The sequence below is a fragment of the Heliconius melpomene genome, chromosome 17 (genome assembly GCF_056956725.1).
Source record: "Heliconius melpomene rosina isolate 202511_hmr_F chromosome 17, ASM5695672v1, whole genome shotgun sequence".
In the NCBI taxonomy this organism is placed as follows: domain Eukaryota; kingdom Metazoa; phylum Arthropoda; class Insecta; order Lepidoptera; family Nymphalidae; genus Heliconius; species Heliconius melpomene.
In genome coordinates, this window is record NC_140405.1 from 14792093 (window position 1) to 14810433 (window position 18341).

Here is an 18341-nt window from a genome sequence, read left to right on the forward strand (position 1 = left end):
TTAATATTATATTGTCAAAGCTATTTGGTTTTTTTTATCCATTTAAAACGAAGTATTTGTTATAGTATGCCAGTACAATATACTGCAATAAAATAACTCAATCCATTTGTCTCTGCTGCTTTGAATGTCAATTGTTAATGACATTTGTCAACGTCAAGTTAAATCAGAAATAGCTCCTATAATATAAACTAAGCTTTATTCCATTATAATGGTTTTGTAATAAAATACAATATAAACATTATCTCATAAATAAAAATTAACAATGAATATAAATGTTACGTGTCGCTGTTGTTTAGCGCGGCCTCCGGATAAAGATCTTAAGTCTGTATATACCTGTTTAGGTAAAACTGAAGTGTATGGAGACATGTTGAAGGAATGCTTCGAAATACATGTAAATAGTAACTAGTGTTTCTTTTATTTTATTAATATAACAAATTAATGGTTTACTTGTATAAATTTACTAACATCTCTTTTTATTTAATTATTTTAATTAACGATTTAAATTTAATATGAATAATGTTATTTATATACAGGATGTCCCAGGAGTCAACGATAAGACGAAAACAGGTGATAGACCAAGTCGTGACAGTTATGAGAAAAAATTTAAAAAAAATCTTTGTCATAAAATTTTATATTAATTTAATATTTATTCATATTAATTGATTTTACAAAAATATCAGAAAAATCGACACCCTATGATGATTTTTCATCACATCCTGGGACACCTGTATATGTACAAAATATATTGTTAAGTAGATAACTTGATTGTTTACTTTGTATCAATTTGTAATGAAAAACTTTGAAAAAGAACTTTATTATCATACCTGTAGTTCTTTTAAGTAACTCTGCTGTTAAATTTTTATTCTTGTATATATCTTTATTTTCAGTTGCCATTAGAGTCTTGTGAATCAAAGAATGGTATATGTGAGGTATGCATAGCTCGCCTCCGAGATGCTTGTGATTTTAAACATCAGGTGCAGAAATGTCAAAAGGAACTTCAATGCCAACTCTCTAATATGGATGAAATTAAAAGTAAGTTTTTTTTACAAAAACCTCCTATGTTTATTCATTTTAAAACATTCTTTAGCTTCAGACTATCCAGCAGATGGCAAGGTAGGCAGAGGGAATGCCATGCTGTGTCTCATAACCAAACCGGGAAAATGAAAATTTTTAATATTTAATTTCCTCCTTTGAAACCAAACCCTCAACACAGTTGTTTACAGTTGCACACTTGTAGGTATTTATTTATTTTTTTATTTTATTCTGTTAGTTAAACTATACTTGATACACAAAGGCAAGAGATAAAATGTAAGTATGTCAAAAAAGGTTCTTTTACATGACAGGTTTGATGGAGTTATTATATTAATTTAAAAAAATATTTATCTATGTATATTGGAGTAATATACTAGATGAAAGATAGCACAGTAAATAATATTATCTTAGAAATAGCATACCGGTAAAATTAAAAAAAAAAACGAAATTCACAAACCTTTTTTTTACACTACAATATCCAATTATTTTCGTTAATAAATTCTGAAATACAGTTAAGGGTAAAATAAATGCAAAACATAGGTCACATTTGAATATCGTCGGCGTAATTGCATTAATTTTTACTATAGAAAAGTTATAATTTTTTTTTATATTATAAACACTGTGTTCAGTGAAAAAAATATAGTTTTATTATTATGTTATTAAATAGGATCTATTTATAAGTATTGATTATTAAAATTACTATTAAAATTTGTGGACATTGATGACATAATTTTTATATTTATATTTTGAAATTTTATAGAATAGAATAAATATTTCTTAAAAGAAATCAGTCAAGTCACACCCTCATCACATCTGCTAAAAGTACTGAACGTAACTAGTTGCAGATAAAACTGAAAAAAAAAAAAGAAGTAATTATATTAAAAGAAACGAATACAAAAAGAAGTACGTAAAAAGAAATGGATACAATAAATAAAAAATTAAGATTGTTCTTTTTAATTAAGTTTAATATTTTTTATTAATTATTTACTTGACATGTAAAAACACCCAAAAGCCAACTTCTCAAACTTGATACATATTTCAATAGTGTAAAAATAAATTACATACTATAATTTACTTAATTTACTTAATTTATTTATGGAGCCAACCAGAATAACTCCTACGACTAGTACTTGTATAGATAACATATTTACTGACATTATTCCATGCTACAAAAGCATTATTAATAAATTGGATTCTGACCACTCTGGTCAGCTAGTAGAATTCTATAGTAAGAAAAAACAGGTGGCTAAGAAAAGAATTGCTGTTGTACCTGTCACAGCTAGTCGTTTGGAACGTATGACAGTTAGTTTACTAACTAATTTACTAGTTTTAGATATAACTTTACCTCCCAATTCTTTGTACAATTCTTTTTTTTACTCTTTTATTAATAAATTTCATTCAATATTTACTCCCAAAGAGATTACAATTACTGATAGTCCTATCTTTGGAGACTGGGCCACAGCAGGTATTTATAAGAGTAGGGAGACACTGTATATGTTATATTATGAAAAACAGTTTAATAGTGGTGAAGAGTTTAAAGAGTACTTAAAATCTTACTCTAAAATTTTCAAAAGAGTTTGCAAAATTGCTAAATCTTTATTTATTAAAACAAAAATCAGAAATAGTAATAATAAAATTGAAGCCACTTGGAAGGTTGTTAATGCCGAGACTGGGAGAACTAGGGTGAAAGATTCTAATTTTAAACTTAGTATTGACGGTCACATTGTTGATTCCGATTTGGAAGTGGCCATTGCATTTGAAAAGTTTTTCTCTACTTTCCCAGTCAGTCTAACAAACGATTTAGGTTCTTCCACCACTATTGCAGAATCGTTAATTAAAGACAATGTTCCCGAATTTTATAATGGTTTCGTTTTCCGTCATGTAAATTATTCAGACATTAGTGTAGCTTTCAAATCAATTAGTATGAAAAAGACAGCCGACTTGTGGGGTGTCTCAGTTAATATCATAAATTCTTTAATTGATATTTTGATTCCTGATTTAGTTACAATTTTTAATAGATGTATTGATTGTGGAGTGTTTCCTGATTTGATGAAATATAGTAAAATAACTCCATTGTTTAAATCAGGTAGTACGCAAGACCCCACAAATTTCAGACCGATTTCAGTACTACCTACGTTTAGTAAAATTTTTGAAAAGCTGATACTCAGTCAGCTTCTTACTTATTTTAATAAAAATAAATTACTGCACACAGGTCAATTTGGTTTCACTCGTGGAAGGTCAACATCTGATGCTGGGGTCAAATTATTAGAGAGTGTATTCGCGGCTTGGGAGGAGTCACGTGATGCCTTTGGGGTGTTTTGTGACTTATCCAAAGCATTTGATTGTGTGCAGCATAAAACTCTTATCAGGAAGCTACACCACTATGGTATAAGAGGCATTGCTTTGGATCTTCTCACTTCTTATTTAAGTGATAGGATTCAAAAGGTAAATGTCAACGGGAAACTATCACACGGGTCACCTGTAGCATTGGGGGTGCCACAAGGCTCTATTCTGGGTCCGTTTTTGTTCCTTTTGTACATTAATGACTTACCTCACCTTATGAGAGATATCTGTGAAATGGTGTTGTTTGCAGATGATACATCTTTAGTTTTTAAGGTTAATAGACAGCAATTGGAAATTGACGATGTAAACAATGCTCTTTCTAGGATATTGCACTGGTTTAGTGCCAATAACTTGCTTTTAAATAGTAGTAAAACTAAATGTATCAGGTTCTTTACTAAGAATGTTCAACAAGTAGAAACCAGGGTTTTGATGAACAATAAGGAACTTAAAGTAGTTAATGAAACTGTTTTCTTAGGTATAACATTAGATGCTAAGTTACAATGGGGTCCGCATATAGAAACTTTATCTGGTAGACTTAGTTCGGCAGCGTATGCTGTCCGCAAGATTCGTCAACTGACCGATGTTGACACCGCGCGTTTAGTATACTTCAGCTATTTTCATAGCATTATGTCTTACGGCCTATTACTTTGGGGTAGTGCCGCTGACATAGATACCATTTTTGTGCTCCAAAAACGGGCTGTCCGAGCAGTCTATAAAATGGGTCCACGGGAGTCACTAAGGAATAAATTTAAAGACTTTAACATCCTCACACTACACTCCCAATATATTTACGACAACTTAGTATATGTGCATAAGAATATTAATAAATTTAATAAAAACAGTGACCTCCATCAATATAATTTAAGAAATAAAAATAAGCTTGCTGTGCCCTTCTCTAGGCTCCATAAAGTGTCTCACTCATTCGTAGGTCAAAGTATACACTTTTATAACAAACTTCCAAACGACGTGGTTAATTTATCACTGAACAAATTTAAAAAAGTGGTAAAGCACAGGCTCTGCCAAAAAGCTTATTACTCTGTTAAAGATTATGTTCGCGATAAAGATGTTTGGAAATGAGTTGCTCTATTTCTAAGTTAAATTGTTAATTGTGATTTATAACAAATGTTGGCATTTAAAAAGAGTGGCCATGAGTTTCTTTGCCTGTATCTTCTCATGAGCTCAACCATTTGAACGGGCTTTTTTCAAGTCAAAATTGCACATTTTTTTTGGTTATTTTGTTTTCCATTTTTTTTTTTTTTTATCTTTTATGACATGTCCAAGTGAATGTTAAGCATTTTTATGGAATAAAGATATTTTGACTTTGACTTTGAATTATGATGAGTGAACATTTTATATTAAAATATTTTGTCATCTGTCAGATTATATTCGACATTTCCCAGAAGTTTCGATAATTATAGTGCAAGTGTCTGAGCAATGCTCATCTAAAGCATCCCAACACTCTCAGACCTGAGATTAATGGGTGGTTACTAAAAAGCTATTTTAAAATTCCTTCCTGTACCAAATATACCAAACTTAGGTTTGGAATCTTGGACTATAATTTTTCAAATACATATTTTTTAATTTGAATTGTAATTTATTTACCAGATGAAGGTCTGATTAAAGTAAAAGAAGAATATTCCGATGGAGATGAGAATGAAATATACTTTTTAGGTAAATATTCCCTTTTTAAAAAATTGTATAAGTAATATAAGATAAATATTTCTTACCATCATGTTGATAGTCTCCACTGTCGTCACTTCCTCACTTCGTTTGGTGGTGTATTTAAATCAGGATAGAAAACAAAAGACAGAAAGTCTCTACCTGACTTACTAAGGGAGTAGCATGAAGCTTATTATATTATACTACATACATATTTCTTTTAAGGAAGAGCGATATATTGGTGACAATAGTCCTTGTACATGGATGCCACCGTCACCATGCACAACCTACTTACACTACTGATGCTTAGTATTTAAATTGGCTTGCAATATTTTTGCCATACTTTAATAGTCTGTATAATCAACTACCCACTGATTCATATGTAAAACATCATATCAGTCAATAAATTGTTGTTACAAGTTTTGCTTCCATTTAGACATTACTCTAATATATTTTATAAAAAACATCAGGGCTAAAAGAAGATTTTGAAGAATTAAAGGAAGAAGACAAAATAGCGGAGATACTTGGATTCGATGACGTCACACTCGAACAGAAGGGAGTCAAGAAGAAAAACGGAAAAAAGCGGGAGCTTCTTTTGGATAAGTCCAGTAAAGGTATTCTTTATCTTTGATATTTTTTTTCTTCACGCTTTATCCCGCATGTAGTAGGGTATGCAGAGTACCAGAGTAAGAAAATCAAAGTATTCCATCCAAGTGATACTCTGGCACTGCACGGATAATTAAATAAAATTAATAATAAAAAAATTTATAAACTTTATTTTGGTCCAACAATTTTTCATTTATTTACATATAAACATTTGTTTTTCAGATCGCAAATCAAAAAACCGAATGAAATCATCTATAAAACTGTCACTGTCAACATTCTCCCAATTACAAAAATCACTGCCCGAAATTAGAATAGTCAGCGAAAACAAAAAACACAGTTTAAACGTAGAGAATATTTTAAAATATTCAAATTGTACGCCATTTTTTAATAAAACGCTCTCGGGTATAATCTGTGCGTATTGCAAAGTGAGTTTTTCGAATCCCGCCGACTTACGTCATCATACACTAGAAATACATAAAAAAGATGAATTGAACTACAATAAACGCCTGGACAAAAGCAATTTATCAATAAAAATGGACATAACAGACTTAAAATGCAATATTTGCGAAATTAAATGCGATACTATATCGAATCTAAAGAAACATTTGACAAACGAATACGACATAAAATTCTTTCCCGATATCAACGATTATATAATGGAGTTTAAGTTGACTGAGGGTGAATTACTCAATTGTGCGTTATGCCATTCCACTTTCGAGACATTCAAAATGCTTTTGCAGCACATGAACGGCCATTACCGCAATTACATATGTGACGTTTGCGACATGGGCTTCATTAATAAACACAGATTAAAAAATCATCAAAGAACTCACGAAATCGGGACTTTCAAATGCGCCTTTTGCGATAAAGTTTTCTCCACACGTGTCAGAAAGATGTGTCATGAAAAATATACGCATAACACTAACGCTAGATACACAACGAATTGTCCGCATTGTGAATTATCGTTTACTAGCTATTATCAAAGGAATAGGCATATGTTTAAAGAGCATAATATTGCCGCAGCCACTTATAAATGCAATGTATGTGACAAGTCGTTCATATTAAAATCTAAATTAACATCGCATATTAAAAAAGTACATTTAATGGAACGTAATCACATTTGTTCGGAATGTGGGCAAGGTTTCTTTATAAAACAGTCGCTAGATGAGCATATGATAAAGCACAACGGCCAGAGAGTATTCAAATGCACAGTATGCCAAAAGGCATATGCCAGAAAGAAAACTCTAAGAGAGCATATGCGGATACATAATAATGACAGGCGGTTCAAATGCGGTGTTTGTGGGTTAGCATTTGTACAAAAGTGTAGTCTGAAAAGCCATATGTTGTCTAATCATGGAGTTACGTTGGCGGAGTATGAACACGCGAGGAGTGACCTTTTAAGTCCGTAGTATTAATGAAAATGTCGAGTTGGGAACAAAAATATAATGTAAAGTTAGAAGTAATTTTTTTTACAATTTTCTAACATTGAAATGGAATGTCTTAACATTAGGTACTCTCCATATATCCGGATCTTTACATATAAATAAACATAAAATTTATAAAGAAATTTATGTCGCTTTCGCATCTCGTCTATGTCGCATAATAAAGAATTGCTAAGAAGCATCAGAACTTGAACAAACCGTCTAAAAAATTTGTAGCTCGTATAGTAGCTTAAATATTGGATTGTAAAACAAAGATTTCTTAAATTAAGAATATATAGGAATTTTAATCTCCGATAAATTATAGTAACGCAAATGAGTATCTAAATACGTATTTTTAAATACATACTCCACGTATTTTGCTTTTAAAAATATATTAATTTATATAGGTAGTGAAAAATAAAATGATTTGTCATTATACATGAATTACAAGAAATATATTTATTCATATAGCTGGGTAGGCAGAAAGAACGTAGTGTTAAGACACTATGTTCCCATTAAGACGCTTCAGTTCCTCACTTTTTCCCGAACTCTGGAGTATTGCGTGTTGAATGGCGGAACTCAACGCCGCTCTTTGCACCGTTATCAGAGCGAGGAAATGTGAAAAATTTCATTTCTTCTAGTGGGAATCGAACGCACGCATCGGGAAAAATGAGGTGCTTTTTTATTTACCTTCAGGATGCTATCGTCTTTCTTTTGAAAGGGGCCTGATGTAATGTATAAAATTGTTTAGTTTTATAAAAAAAAAGTAAATTTCAAATTTATTCTTATTTTAATGTCTATATAAAAATGTATTTGTTAATGTATTTATGTATATATTAGAATATTACAATTGCAAATAATATTGTACTTAAAATTACTATTACAAGTGACTTTTTATGTTATATTACATAGATGAAGTAATTAATGCTTTCTAATATTATAATAAACATTTTTTATTAACAATTGTAAAAAAATGTGTTGCAGCAAAAAAATTTTAAATAAGAAGATTGAAAATATAATGATATAAGGTATATAGTTTTTTTCATATTATCGATGCGTTAGTGTGCTAACATGTGAATTATTTCTTAAATATTATTATTATTTTATTTGTTACTATTGTAATAAATAATTTATTTATATCATTGTTTTTTAATTTAAGTTGGGTATTACGGGAAGATAGTAATCAAAAATAACAAAATTCCTAAAATTAAATCTGTGCAGCCATCTCCAGCTAACTTTAGGTTTAGTTTCAGGTTTGAAGTACTAGTATCCTGTGTACAGCTAATGTGTCCTTTTGCAGCCATCTCCAGCTAACTTTAGGATTAGTTTAGGGTTTGAAGTACTAGTATCCTGTGTACAGCTAATGTGTTCTTTTGTGTTTGATGGGCTGTTAGTCAGTCTTTTTCTTTTAGAGTTACGCTGAGTTGGTGACCTTTGCCATACAGGATGGCAAGGTTAAGCATCATTGTCAGTAGGAATTGCCTATGATAAAGAGGATGGATTTCCTTTGTGACATGCTGAGCTTCCTAGTGAAAATGATCTAGGTCTTTGGGTAAATAGGCTCGGATGGAATGTCTGTTGTACATTTTTTTACAATTGCTTCCAGTAGCATTTACTGACGCAGAGGCCTGGTCGCTCGCTCCTGTGTAGTTTTCGGTAACAGATTTCAAACTTGCAGGCCCGGATACCCGCAAGCGCCGGGGACTAGCCGGATCGCATGACAAACTAGCGTGGGTGGGACATACTAGCGGCACTTTCCCATGGTACCGCAGTCACTCTTTTAGGGAGGATTTAATTTCCCAATGATGAACCAAAGACAGGTTAGTTGACCGCCGTCCGTTACTCGCGTCGCTACTCATTTTGCGCCACTCAGGGGAAACGTGTACTGTGGGCCTAGGAATAGGTGGTCAATCCTACGGAGGCGAGCAGCTCTACCCCCCCTAGAACGCATAATAAATAAAGTTTTATTTTATTGCCACCTTTTTAGATTCTTAGCTCTGTGGTCATAACGCGTATAAGGAATTTGCTGTTCAAAGCGCGACCGATCAGGGCCATTTTTAAAGAGTTTACAATTTTTCGATAGTTTATAATTTCACGAGCAAAATTATGAATAACAGTTTTAATAGTCTTACTTACTTCTTATTTTAATAGTCTTATTTTTTATTTGTAAAAAATAAAATATAAATGAAAAAATATATTTTAGATTCAGGTCTCGTAGCTAAAGTAGATAAATAGACAGACATTTGTTTTTTTAACAATTACACATAAATGTACGTAGAACTTTATTTATTCCAAATGTTCCTGTGTCATATAAAAATAAAATGCTTTTTATTGCACTGTTTATTAACAGGAAATTGAGGGAAGTCAAGTCACATGCGTGCGACTGTAAACGCGACAGGTTGTGGGTTTGATTTCATATTTTCATTGATAACCTTCTATGATAACAAGGCAAAGCGCGGTTTGAACTCAGCCACCTCCAGAATTCGGCGGAGAGTGTCCTAATGGAAAAGGAGTGTCTTAACACCAGGTTCCTATCTTTTCTCTAGCTACCTTACTAGGTGTGGTAAAAAACACAAAAGTCATTCTAAAGAATTGTTACATGTTTTCCATTAATTGCTGCATTGTTTTCCATTTTCCGACACTCGTGTTAACTGGCGGAATTTTACGGCGCACTTTATGTACATGAGCGGAGAAATGTAAATAATTTTAATCAAGCGGGTATCGAACCTACAACCATCGCATATACGGTCAGTGGCTGCGCCACTGCGTTACCACGCTGCAATATGTTAAAATACTTTATATGTATGATATAGGGATGAGTTCGATATAACAAAACGTAACTTGTAACCGATACGATGCCGAAACCATACCATATCGATATCTGTTTCTAAAAAACCGTTATCATAGAAACTTGTCTACTATCAGATGCGTATTAAAACTTAAAATCACACACAGCAACTATCGCAACGAAAACGTAAAAACGAAAACTTCGCATAACACGAACTAAGTAACTACCTCTCTTTCTAACTATATGTTTCTCACGAGTGTAAAAGAAATGAAGCGAATATCCGATAACTTGCATCTATAAGATATTATTACTTTACGTTACAAAAAAGAACTTCTATATAATGGGAATAAGGTTGAAATTTGGTTAAAATATTCATATTATTTTCACACTTGAGTGGATTCGACTTTTAAATTCTAAACGTTTGTTTTTAAGTGACAAATGCTTATTTGAAATTTATTTTCAAATTTTTAATATTTTAGAAATAGTTTAGTATTGTATTTAGTCCTTTGCGATACGTATTGCGGACGAGGTTTCCTTAAAAATTGTGCATTTCAGTGTGTGTATATACTTTTTTTTAACAACAATTTCTATATAGTTTAAAGTTAATTAGTGTTAGTGTATAGCTTAAATATATTAGTGTATATAGACATAATTTTTTTCTTAAAAATGTCGCGTAAAGTCTCTCATCTCTCTGTATACTTGGTGATTTATTTTATATTCATAATACTTTTAAAAAACGCAACCAGCGTTTAATGTCAATTTGCCTTCATTTTATATCGTTAAAAATGATTTAACGTTTGTAAACTGTATTGTCAATATCGATATCTGAAAACCGTTTTTGATATCGTTATGAAAACCATATATCGGTTACATAACCGTTATCGAAAAAAAACGATAACGCCCATGCCTAGTATGATACAATAAAAAAAACCTAAAGAAGAAAAAAAAATCAAGAAATCATAAGTGTGTTTCTCAAAGAATTGATTTCAATTGATCTTATTTAAATGTTAATAGAAAGATTGTTAATTGAGAATTACAAAGGGAATATTTTCAGTAAGGTACCTGATTTTTAATATTTACTAATTCTTCCAAAAATATTTTAAAAAATACACAAAAAAAAACTAATAGTTTTAAATAAATTTCAAGAAACACTTATATCGCTTGCTGCCATACTGATTCCGTGGTGCGACAACAAGTGACTTTTCAAACTGCACTTTTGCACAAACGCCGTCCCGCACACGTCACACTTGAACCGCCTGTCGTTGTTATGTATCCGCATGTGCTCCCGCAAAGTGTACTTCCTTGCATACGCTTTGTGACAGACTTCACATGCGTACTTCTTCTCACCACTATGTTTTATCATGTGGGCTTTCAAAGCTTTTTTCGAGAAAAATCTATAACCACACTCGGTGCACTGACAATTTTTTTCCATTAAATGATTTTTCTTTATATGACACATCAATAAAGACTTTAGTATATAACCTTTATTACACACATTACATTTGTATTGAGCTTCGGAATTATGCACTTTGACTAAATGTTGGTTCCTTTGATAATAACTCCTGAATGGTGTATCACAGAAGGGACAATTACTTATACTTCTTGCCCCCAAATGTTTCGTTTTCTCATGATATTGTTTTTTGGTGCGACTTGAGAATATTTTGTCGCATAGATCACATTTAAAGCTGCCCTCTTGGTGAGTTGCTTGATGAGCATTTAAAGATCTCTTAGTAGCGAATGAAGTCTCACATTTAGTACAACCGTAATTACTGTAATGCTTGTTCATGTGCTGTTTAAGCATTTTGAACGTCTCATAAGTCGAAGGGCACATTGCACAATCGTAGACCTCTCCTTTCTTTAGCTTAAATTGCATCAAATGATCTTTTATGTCGTTGTGAAATACTTTACTATGCGAAACAGTTAGATGATCTTTCAATTGATTCAAATTATCCATTTTACCATTACATATAGAACACGAAAGGTCAGTTATATCTAACTTAACACTGTATTCGGTCATGTCGAAGGAAGATTTAAAGTCTAAACGTTCTATTTCATGATGTTTTTCAGTATGGATCCTTAAATCCATAGGGTCTGGGTATGTAGCTTCGCAGTACCCACAAATGAAGCCCAATAAGGATTTATTCTTGAATGGTATTGCGTTGGAGCATTCTAGAATGGTGATCAAATTCTCTTTATGCTTTTTTTTATCGTGAGCTGTCCTTCTTGTCCACGACAAGTTGATTTTTAAGTCTTTTTTTATTGTTATTTTGCGATTTTTTATTATTTTCATTGTTTTTGAGTTAGTGCGTTTTAAGTCTGGAATATTGCAAGTATCTGGAATTTATATATATTTATATAAAAAAATATTCAATTAAATTTAAATTTCCTGCTGCAGTAAAACTAAAAGCTTAAAAAATTTACATACCTATTGAAGAAAATTTTGTAACTAAACTTTTAATTTCATAATTGTCGTCAGAGCCTTTTTTTGACCTATTTCTTGCTTTCGCTATTTTCTTTTTAATGGGTGTGGTTGATTCTTGTTTTACTATAAATAGGACAATAGATATGAGAAATTTAAATAAATTTGTTTATAACGCCAAATAGACTGGGATCCGGCCGTTGAATCCTGCATATACGAGTTTTCTTAATTAAACCTATATTAATGAATAATACATGATTAGTAGAACAGATTACACCTGGGTTGCCTGGAAGAATCCTGCCGCAATCACCTTTAATTACATTTTTTCGTAACTCGTTTTTGGAGAAAATTGCACCAATACGTTTTTTATATGAATCGCACATCATTTGAAAGATAATCCCATAAGGGATTGGAAAATTAAGGGTTGCCAGCTCTCAGTCTGCCGCAAGTCTAGGGTTGCCTGGTTTAAACATGTCACTAAATGTTAATAATTTGCACTCATGTGTTTTTTTAATGAATTATATATCAAATTAAAGCTTATTTTTTTCTGAACACTATAAAACAGGGTTGCCTGGAAAATTCCTGCCGCAAACAGGGGTTGCCAGCGTTTGAAATATTTTATTCCGGTTCCGTTTGACTATGAGAATAGACGATGAAATGCGCGGTCTGCCTTATGTTTTAAAGTAAAATATTATATAATAGAAGGTCAATCTTAAAATCAATGTTTATTCTAATTGTTCACCTGTTAAATGATGATTTTAATCATATTAAGTACACGCAGAAAACTATTTAAAGATGAAATCATTTTTATTTTTCAAGTAAAATAATAATCCATAATATTGAGTCTTCGCAAAATTTATTTTATAAATAATAATATTTAGTTAAATAAAAGGGTTATTTAAAACAACTAAATTATTTAATTAAGTAAATGTTTACAAATATCGATCTACTATAAGGTATTAATTACAACATGTTTCCTTAATATAATGAGAGGTGACAATTATCGCGGATATTTTTTTTATTAATTAAGAAAATGTGGAAAATTACATTTCAATAAACAATCTCTCTCTCTCTCTTCGCCCTCTGCTTGTTTGATTTGACAACGCCGTCCGTATCCGTAGAAAAAACTATGGCGCCCATCTTTTTGGTACGAATATTTACGTTTTTGCAAAGTAAATGAAAACTATTCAACTAATAAAAACTATTAAAAAATATAGATTAAAAAATGTCGCTAGCAAGAACTTCTCCGTCTATGCTGATAGTTTTTAAGGTATTTAGGTCTGAAAGAATTGTTCTTATAATTATAATAAAGCGTAATCACTCACTAACGTCCCTAACTTAGTATAATCAAAACTGAGGCAACTCCAACGGCCACAATTGTCTACATTTTATTAAACTATATAATATTAAATATTAAAGTATACTTACGTTTTGCATTAGAAAATAATTAAAAAATACTTCTTTATATTTTTGTTTTAAAACAATGAACTTTTTGTAATACTGTAAATGATAACTGTGCATTGTGTCACTATTTAAAAAATGTCACTGTATTTAAAATTCATTTTTTGGCGAAACAATAACATAATTTTACACTTTTGGAGAGATTCCTTGTTAAATTCTATCACATTTTCACTCCTGCCGCACAAAAAACACATCTTCATTTTTGTCAAGTAAAAACGTCTTTACTCCAAAACGAAAGGTAAGTAACTAAGTAATATGCTCAAAAACAACTCATTTGGCCATCTGCACTTTTATTGCATTTAGAAACAATACATCTTCGAAAATAATATTATTGCATTTGGTTTGCTTTGTATCGCGCCGCAAAATGTTTATCTATAGTAAAAAATAGCCAACTAATTGATATTTGCCGACTCTTGGTCATAAACCGTAAATAGCGTTTATTAGTCGGCATTACTGTCGGATTTTCTTCGAATTATATTGCTAACTTAGTTTTGTTTATTATAATTCTATTATATATATTTCTTTCCTATGCAAATTATTAAAAATTGCGTGAGAAAAAAAAAATTGCGGCAAGCCTTGTCAAATCAAACAAGTAGAGGACGAAGAGAGAGAGTTCATTGAAATGTCTTTTTCAATATAATTAATAAAAAAAATATCCGCAATAATGGTCACCCTTCATTATATTAAGGGAACATGATGTATATGTATATATATTAATAGTTTATAGTAGATCAATATTTGTAAACATTTATTTAACTAGATAATTTAATTGTTTCAAAATAGTAATTTAAATTAATAAATAAATATTAGTATTTAGAAAATAGATTTTGCAAAGAATCAATATTATAGATTCATTATTTTACTTTAAAAATAAGGATGATTTCTTCTGCCCCATGATCTTTAAATAGTTTTCTGCGTGTACTTAATATGATTAAAATCATCATTTAACAGGTGAACAATTAGAATAAACATTGATTTTAAGATTGACCTTCTATTATATAATATTTTACTTTAAAACATAAGGCAGACCGCGCATTTCATCGTCTATTCTCATAGTCAAACGGAACCGGTATAAAATATTTCAAACGCTGGCAACCCCTGTTTGCGGCAGGAATTTTCCAGGCAACCCTGTTTTATAGTGTTCAGAAAAAAATAAACTTTAATTTGCTATATAATTCATTAAAAAAACACATGAGTGCAAATTATTAACATTTAGTGACATGTTTAAACCAGGCAACCCTAGACTTGCGGCAGACTGAGAGCTGGTAACCCTAAATTTTCCAATTCCTTATGGGATTATCTTTCAAATGATGTGCGATTCATATAAAAAACGTATTGGTGCAATTTTCTCCAAAAACGAGTTACCAAAAAATGTAATTAAAGGTGATTGCGGCAGGATTCTTCCAGGCAACCCAGGTGTAATCTGTTCTACTAATCATGTATTATTCATTAATATAGGTTTAATTAAGAAAACTCGTATATGCAGGATTCAACGGCCGGATCCCAGGGTAAAATGTGGTTGTGGGTTCGATCCACACTCAAGGAAAAGAAATATTAATTTAAATTTACCTTTAAGCATTTATTTTTTACAAATAAGTGCAGCTTTGAGTTCTACCACTCAACACGCAATGCGTCCAGAATTCGGCGGAAAGTGGCGAACGGAGTGTCTTAACATTAGATTCCCTCTGCCTACCCTGCTGTGTGCGGGACACAGTGGGAAGCCTATTTATTTATTTTTTATTTATATTTTCTGGTCGGGTTTCAATTTGAATCTTTTTTTAAATTTGAGAATAAACATGAAAAAGACTCAACTCACATGCATCAGCTAAGAAACAATTATCTGAATCATTTGCATCACTATCTGGGAATGGTTCTTCCTTTACAATCGGTTTTGCTGAAATAAAATAATGCTTTTTATCTTTATCTTTTACAAGATAGACAAGGAGAAACTAGCGTAGACATTCTTTTATAAATAGCAGGACAGGCAGAGGGAACCTAATGGCAAGATACTCCATCAAATCAAATTTGCTTTATCCAATAAAAAAAATGGTCTATGGAGAATACCCCATGCATCATCCAATTTTTAAGACATTACATATTGAGAATGATATTATGCCTGTCATATATAAAGTAATTTAAATTAATGAATTGTCAAAGATTGATATGTAGTTTTAAATCTTGAAGATACTTATTTGCTTTGTTAAATAATAAAGTGAATTCAAGTGGGTAAGCTGGAATTATGTATGACAAGTTTAGTTCGTGTTAGGCTACTTAGCTAATACAATACTTATTGTGAACTCAGTGTTTTATTTATGTTACATATATTATAATGTCATAACTCACCACCATCCTTTGTATACCAGACTGGGAATCTACTCTCTATCTCTAATCTATTCTACTGCTTTATAATAAATGCCAAGTCTATTTGATAGCAAACTTGTATATATAAATAATATTATTCACATACATTTAATAATTTTGTTAAGAATCATTTTTATGTAATTAAGTAATTATGAAGTGAAGTCATCATGGCGCAGGGACAGCAGTGTGAGACTGTAACATGATGGTTGTAGGTTGAATGAATTATTATTTACTAATATCGCACTCTCAGTAATATATCTTTATAAAGTTAAAAAAAGTAGAATTTCGGGAACTCACGATTAAAGATTTTGGATTCTCTCATTAAAGCATTTTTTTTCAAATTACACGCTTACTATTAATGCTATGTTAAACTTGGTAGATTTGTATTTTAATAAATGCACTATTAAAAGCATTGAAAAAGTAATGATTATGTGAATAAATTTCATAGCTTATTAATTATTGAAAAAACATTTCGAAGTTAGGCCCATATAATACAAAACATCATAACGCAAATATGGAGCTAATTAAGTTTAATCCCATATATTATTCAAAATTCAAATTAATTTATGTAGTATAAGGAACCAATAAGATCCTTATAAAATCACGAGGTTTAGCAATATAGCAAATTATTACAAATTAGACTCAATAATTTATAACTAAACTCGCCATTTTTTTTGTCATAAAAGAGCACAAACTGCATAACTTTTCAAGACTCCATCTTCAGGAAATATAGGCAACACAAATGTATTTGCCGAGTAATTATTGTCCTTTTTCTGTTTTTTATTTAGGTGCTAACTAGTAGAGAATTTCATTTTGTGCCCTTAGCATTTAAATTCCCAGTTTTCAAAAATATTTACTTAGGCCCTTATATCACTGGGGGTGCAATATGTTCATTTCTTTGCTTTTGTACCAATGCAAATGCACGGCATTGAATTCCACTACTCAACAAGCAATGCCACGAAATTTGGTGTAAGAGAGGACCGGAGTGACTTCACACTATGTTCCCTCTGCTTACTTTGCTATATGGATACTATGTAAAGCTGAAAAAAAAGAAAAAGTGAATTACTTAAATTTGGGTGGAAATTGGAAAATGAAAGTGAAGTCTTAATGACAATGAAGTCTATTAACACTAAGTTCCCAGGTTCTGTCTGCTATATGTAGGATACTACATGTGCAATAACTAAACAACTGCACTATGTCTAGAATTTAGACAGACAGTCAAGTATTTAGCATATTGAAACTAGGTTCCCTCTGCCTATCCTAGTACATGTGGAATAAAGCTGAATAAAAAATACAAAAATTACTTTCTAATTCATCTCCAGCAAGTTGTTTCAGGAACACTTGTTCAGAATGTAGCACTCTTTTTTTAAAGTCGAGAGAATACCGCAGATTTTTCACACATATGTCACATATGAAATTACTTTCATATTTCTGGCTTAACTGGAAAAGATTTAAATTAATATCTCATTCATGATTTAATATTTAACTTTAATTGTATGATTTATTTCATTTAAAATATTTAAGAACATGTAACAAACAATATTAAAATTTACTACTTTGAATTTGCATATATTTTTTATTTGAAATGAAATATTACAATACTGTATATATATATTTGAATAAAAAAGATTGTTAAGTATAGTGCTAGTTTAGGATTTTCAATGGATATTTTAAGAAGAATAAGTTGTATAATACGTACGACTATATTAAAACATTCTAGTAACATATCAGAATATATTTCCTTTTTCTCCATGTAATAATATTTTACATTCAAATCTTTATTGGCGCCGTTGGATAAACAACAGCGGCACACCTTAGCACCATCCATTTTATACAATTAGATATTGTAAGTTTCATAAAAAATAAACTTAAAATTAGGTAAATAACTAAATATTCTTAATCGACAATTCGACAAAATCAGATTTAGGTGACTTTGTTTTTTTTTTACTAAAATTCGTAAGTAGGGCCAACATTAGAAATTATATAAATAAGCCAATCATTAAATATATAAGCCACAGCGTATAGAAGGATGGAAAACAACACAGCTTTATTTTTAGAAAGAAGTCACTGTGACTTCTTTCTAATATTAAAATAAATTATGAAATTTACAAACATACATTCTCCTATTATGTAATATAATCTTTTAGTACAATCTCTTTCGTGTGTTCCCCATATAACGTGACATCTAAATTGTATAGGGGTCATACTCATATGAGTGTTATATTACAATAGCTATAACAAATAAAAGAAA

The 18341-nt window shown here is 30.9% G+C and overlaps 2 protein-coding genes across 4 annotated transcripts; one reads left to right on the forward strand and one right to left on the reverse strand.

Annotated features, from left to right (window-relative positions):
• Positions 1–132: 132 nt before the first annotated feature.
• Positions 133–8200, forward strand: LOC146530537 (uncharacterized). The gene is made up of 5 exons (XM_085199937.1): positions 133–391; positions 888–1032; positions 4981–5046; positions 5505–5648; positions 5863–8200. Exons 1-5 carry the CDS (start codon positions 263–265, stop codon positions 7047–7049), a joined length of 1671 nt encoding a protein of 556 aa, XP_085056063.1. The 5' UTR covers positions 133–262; the 3' UTR covers positions 7050–8200.
• On the reverse strand, positions 5503–18095 carry LOC146530538 (uncharacterized). 3 transcript variants are annotated; one of them, XR_014878883.1, is made up of 6 exons: positions 17790–18086; positions 17395–17530; positions 15546–15623; positions 12275–12394; positions 10912–12183; positions 5503–9001 (listed from the first exon to the last, which is right to left on the reverse strand). XR_014878883.1 is itself a non-coding variant. In XM_085199941.1 (5 exons), exons 1-5 carry the CDS (start codon positions 17916–17918, stop codon positions 10991–10993), a joined length of 1638 nt encoding a protein of 545 aa, XP_085056067.1. In that variant the 5' UTR covers positions 17919–18095; the 3' UTR covers positions 5503–10990. The 3 variants fall into 3 exon arrangements, 2 of the variants coding, with proteins under 2 accessions (XP_085056067.1, XP_085056066.1); XM_085199941.1 differs by having other exon boundaries at positions 5503–12165; positions 17790–18095; XM_085199940.1 differs by having other exon boundaries at positions 5503–12183.
• Between the last annotated feature and the right edge of the window lie 246 nt (positions 18096–18341).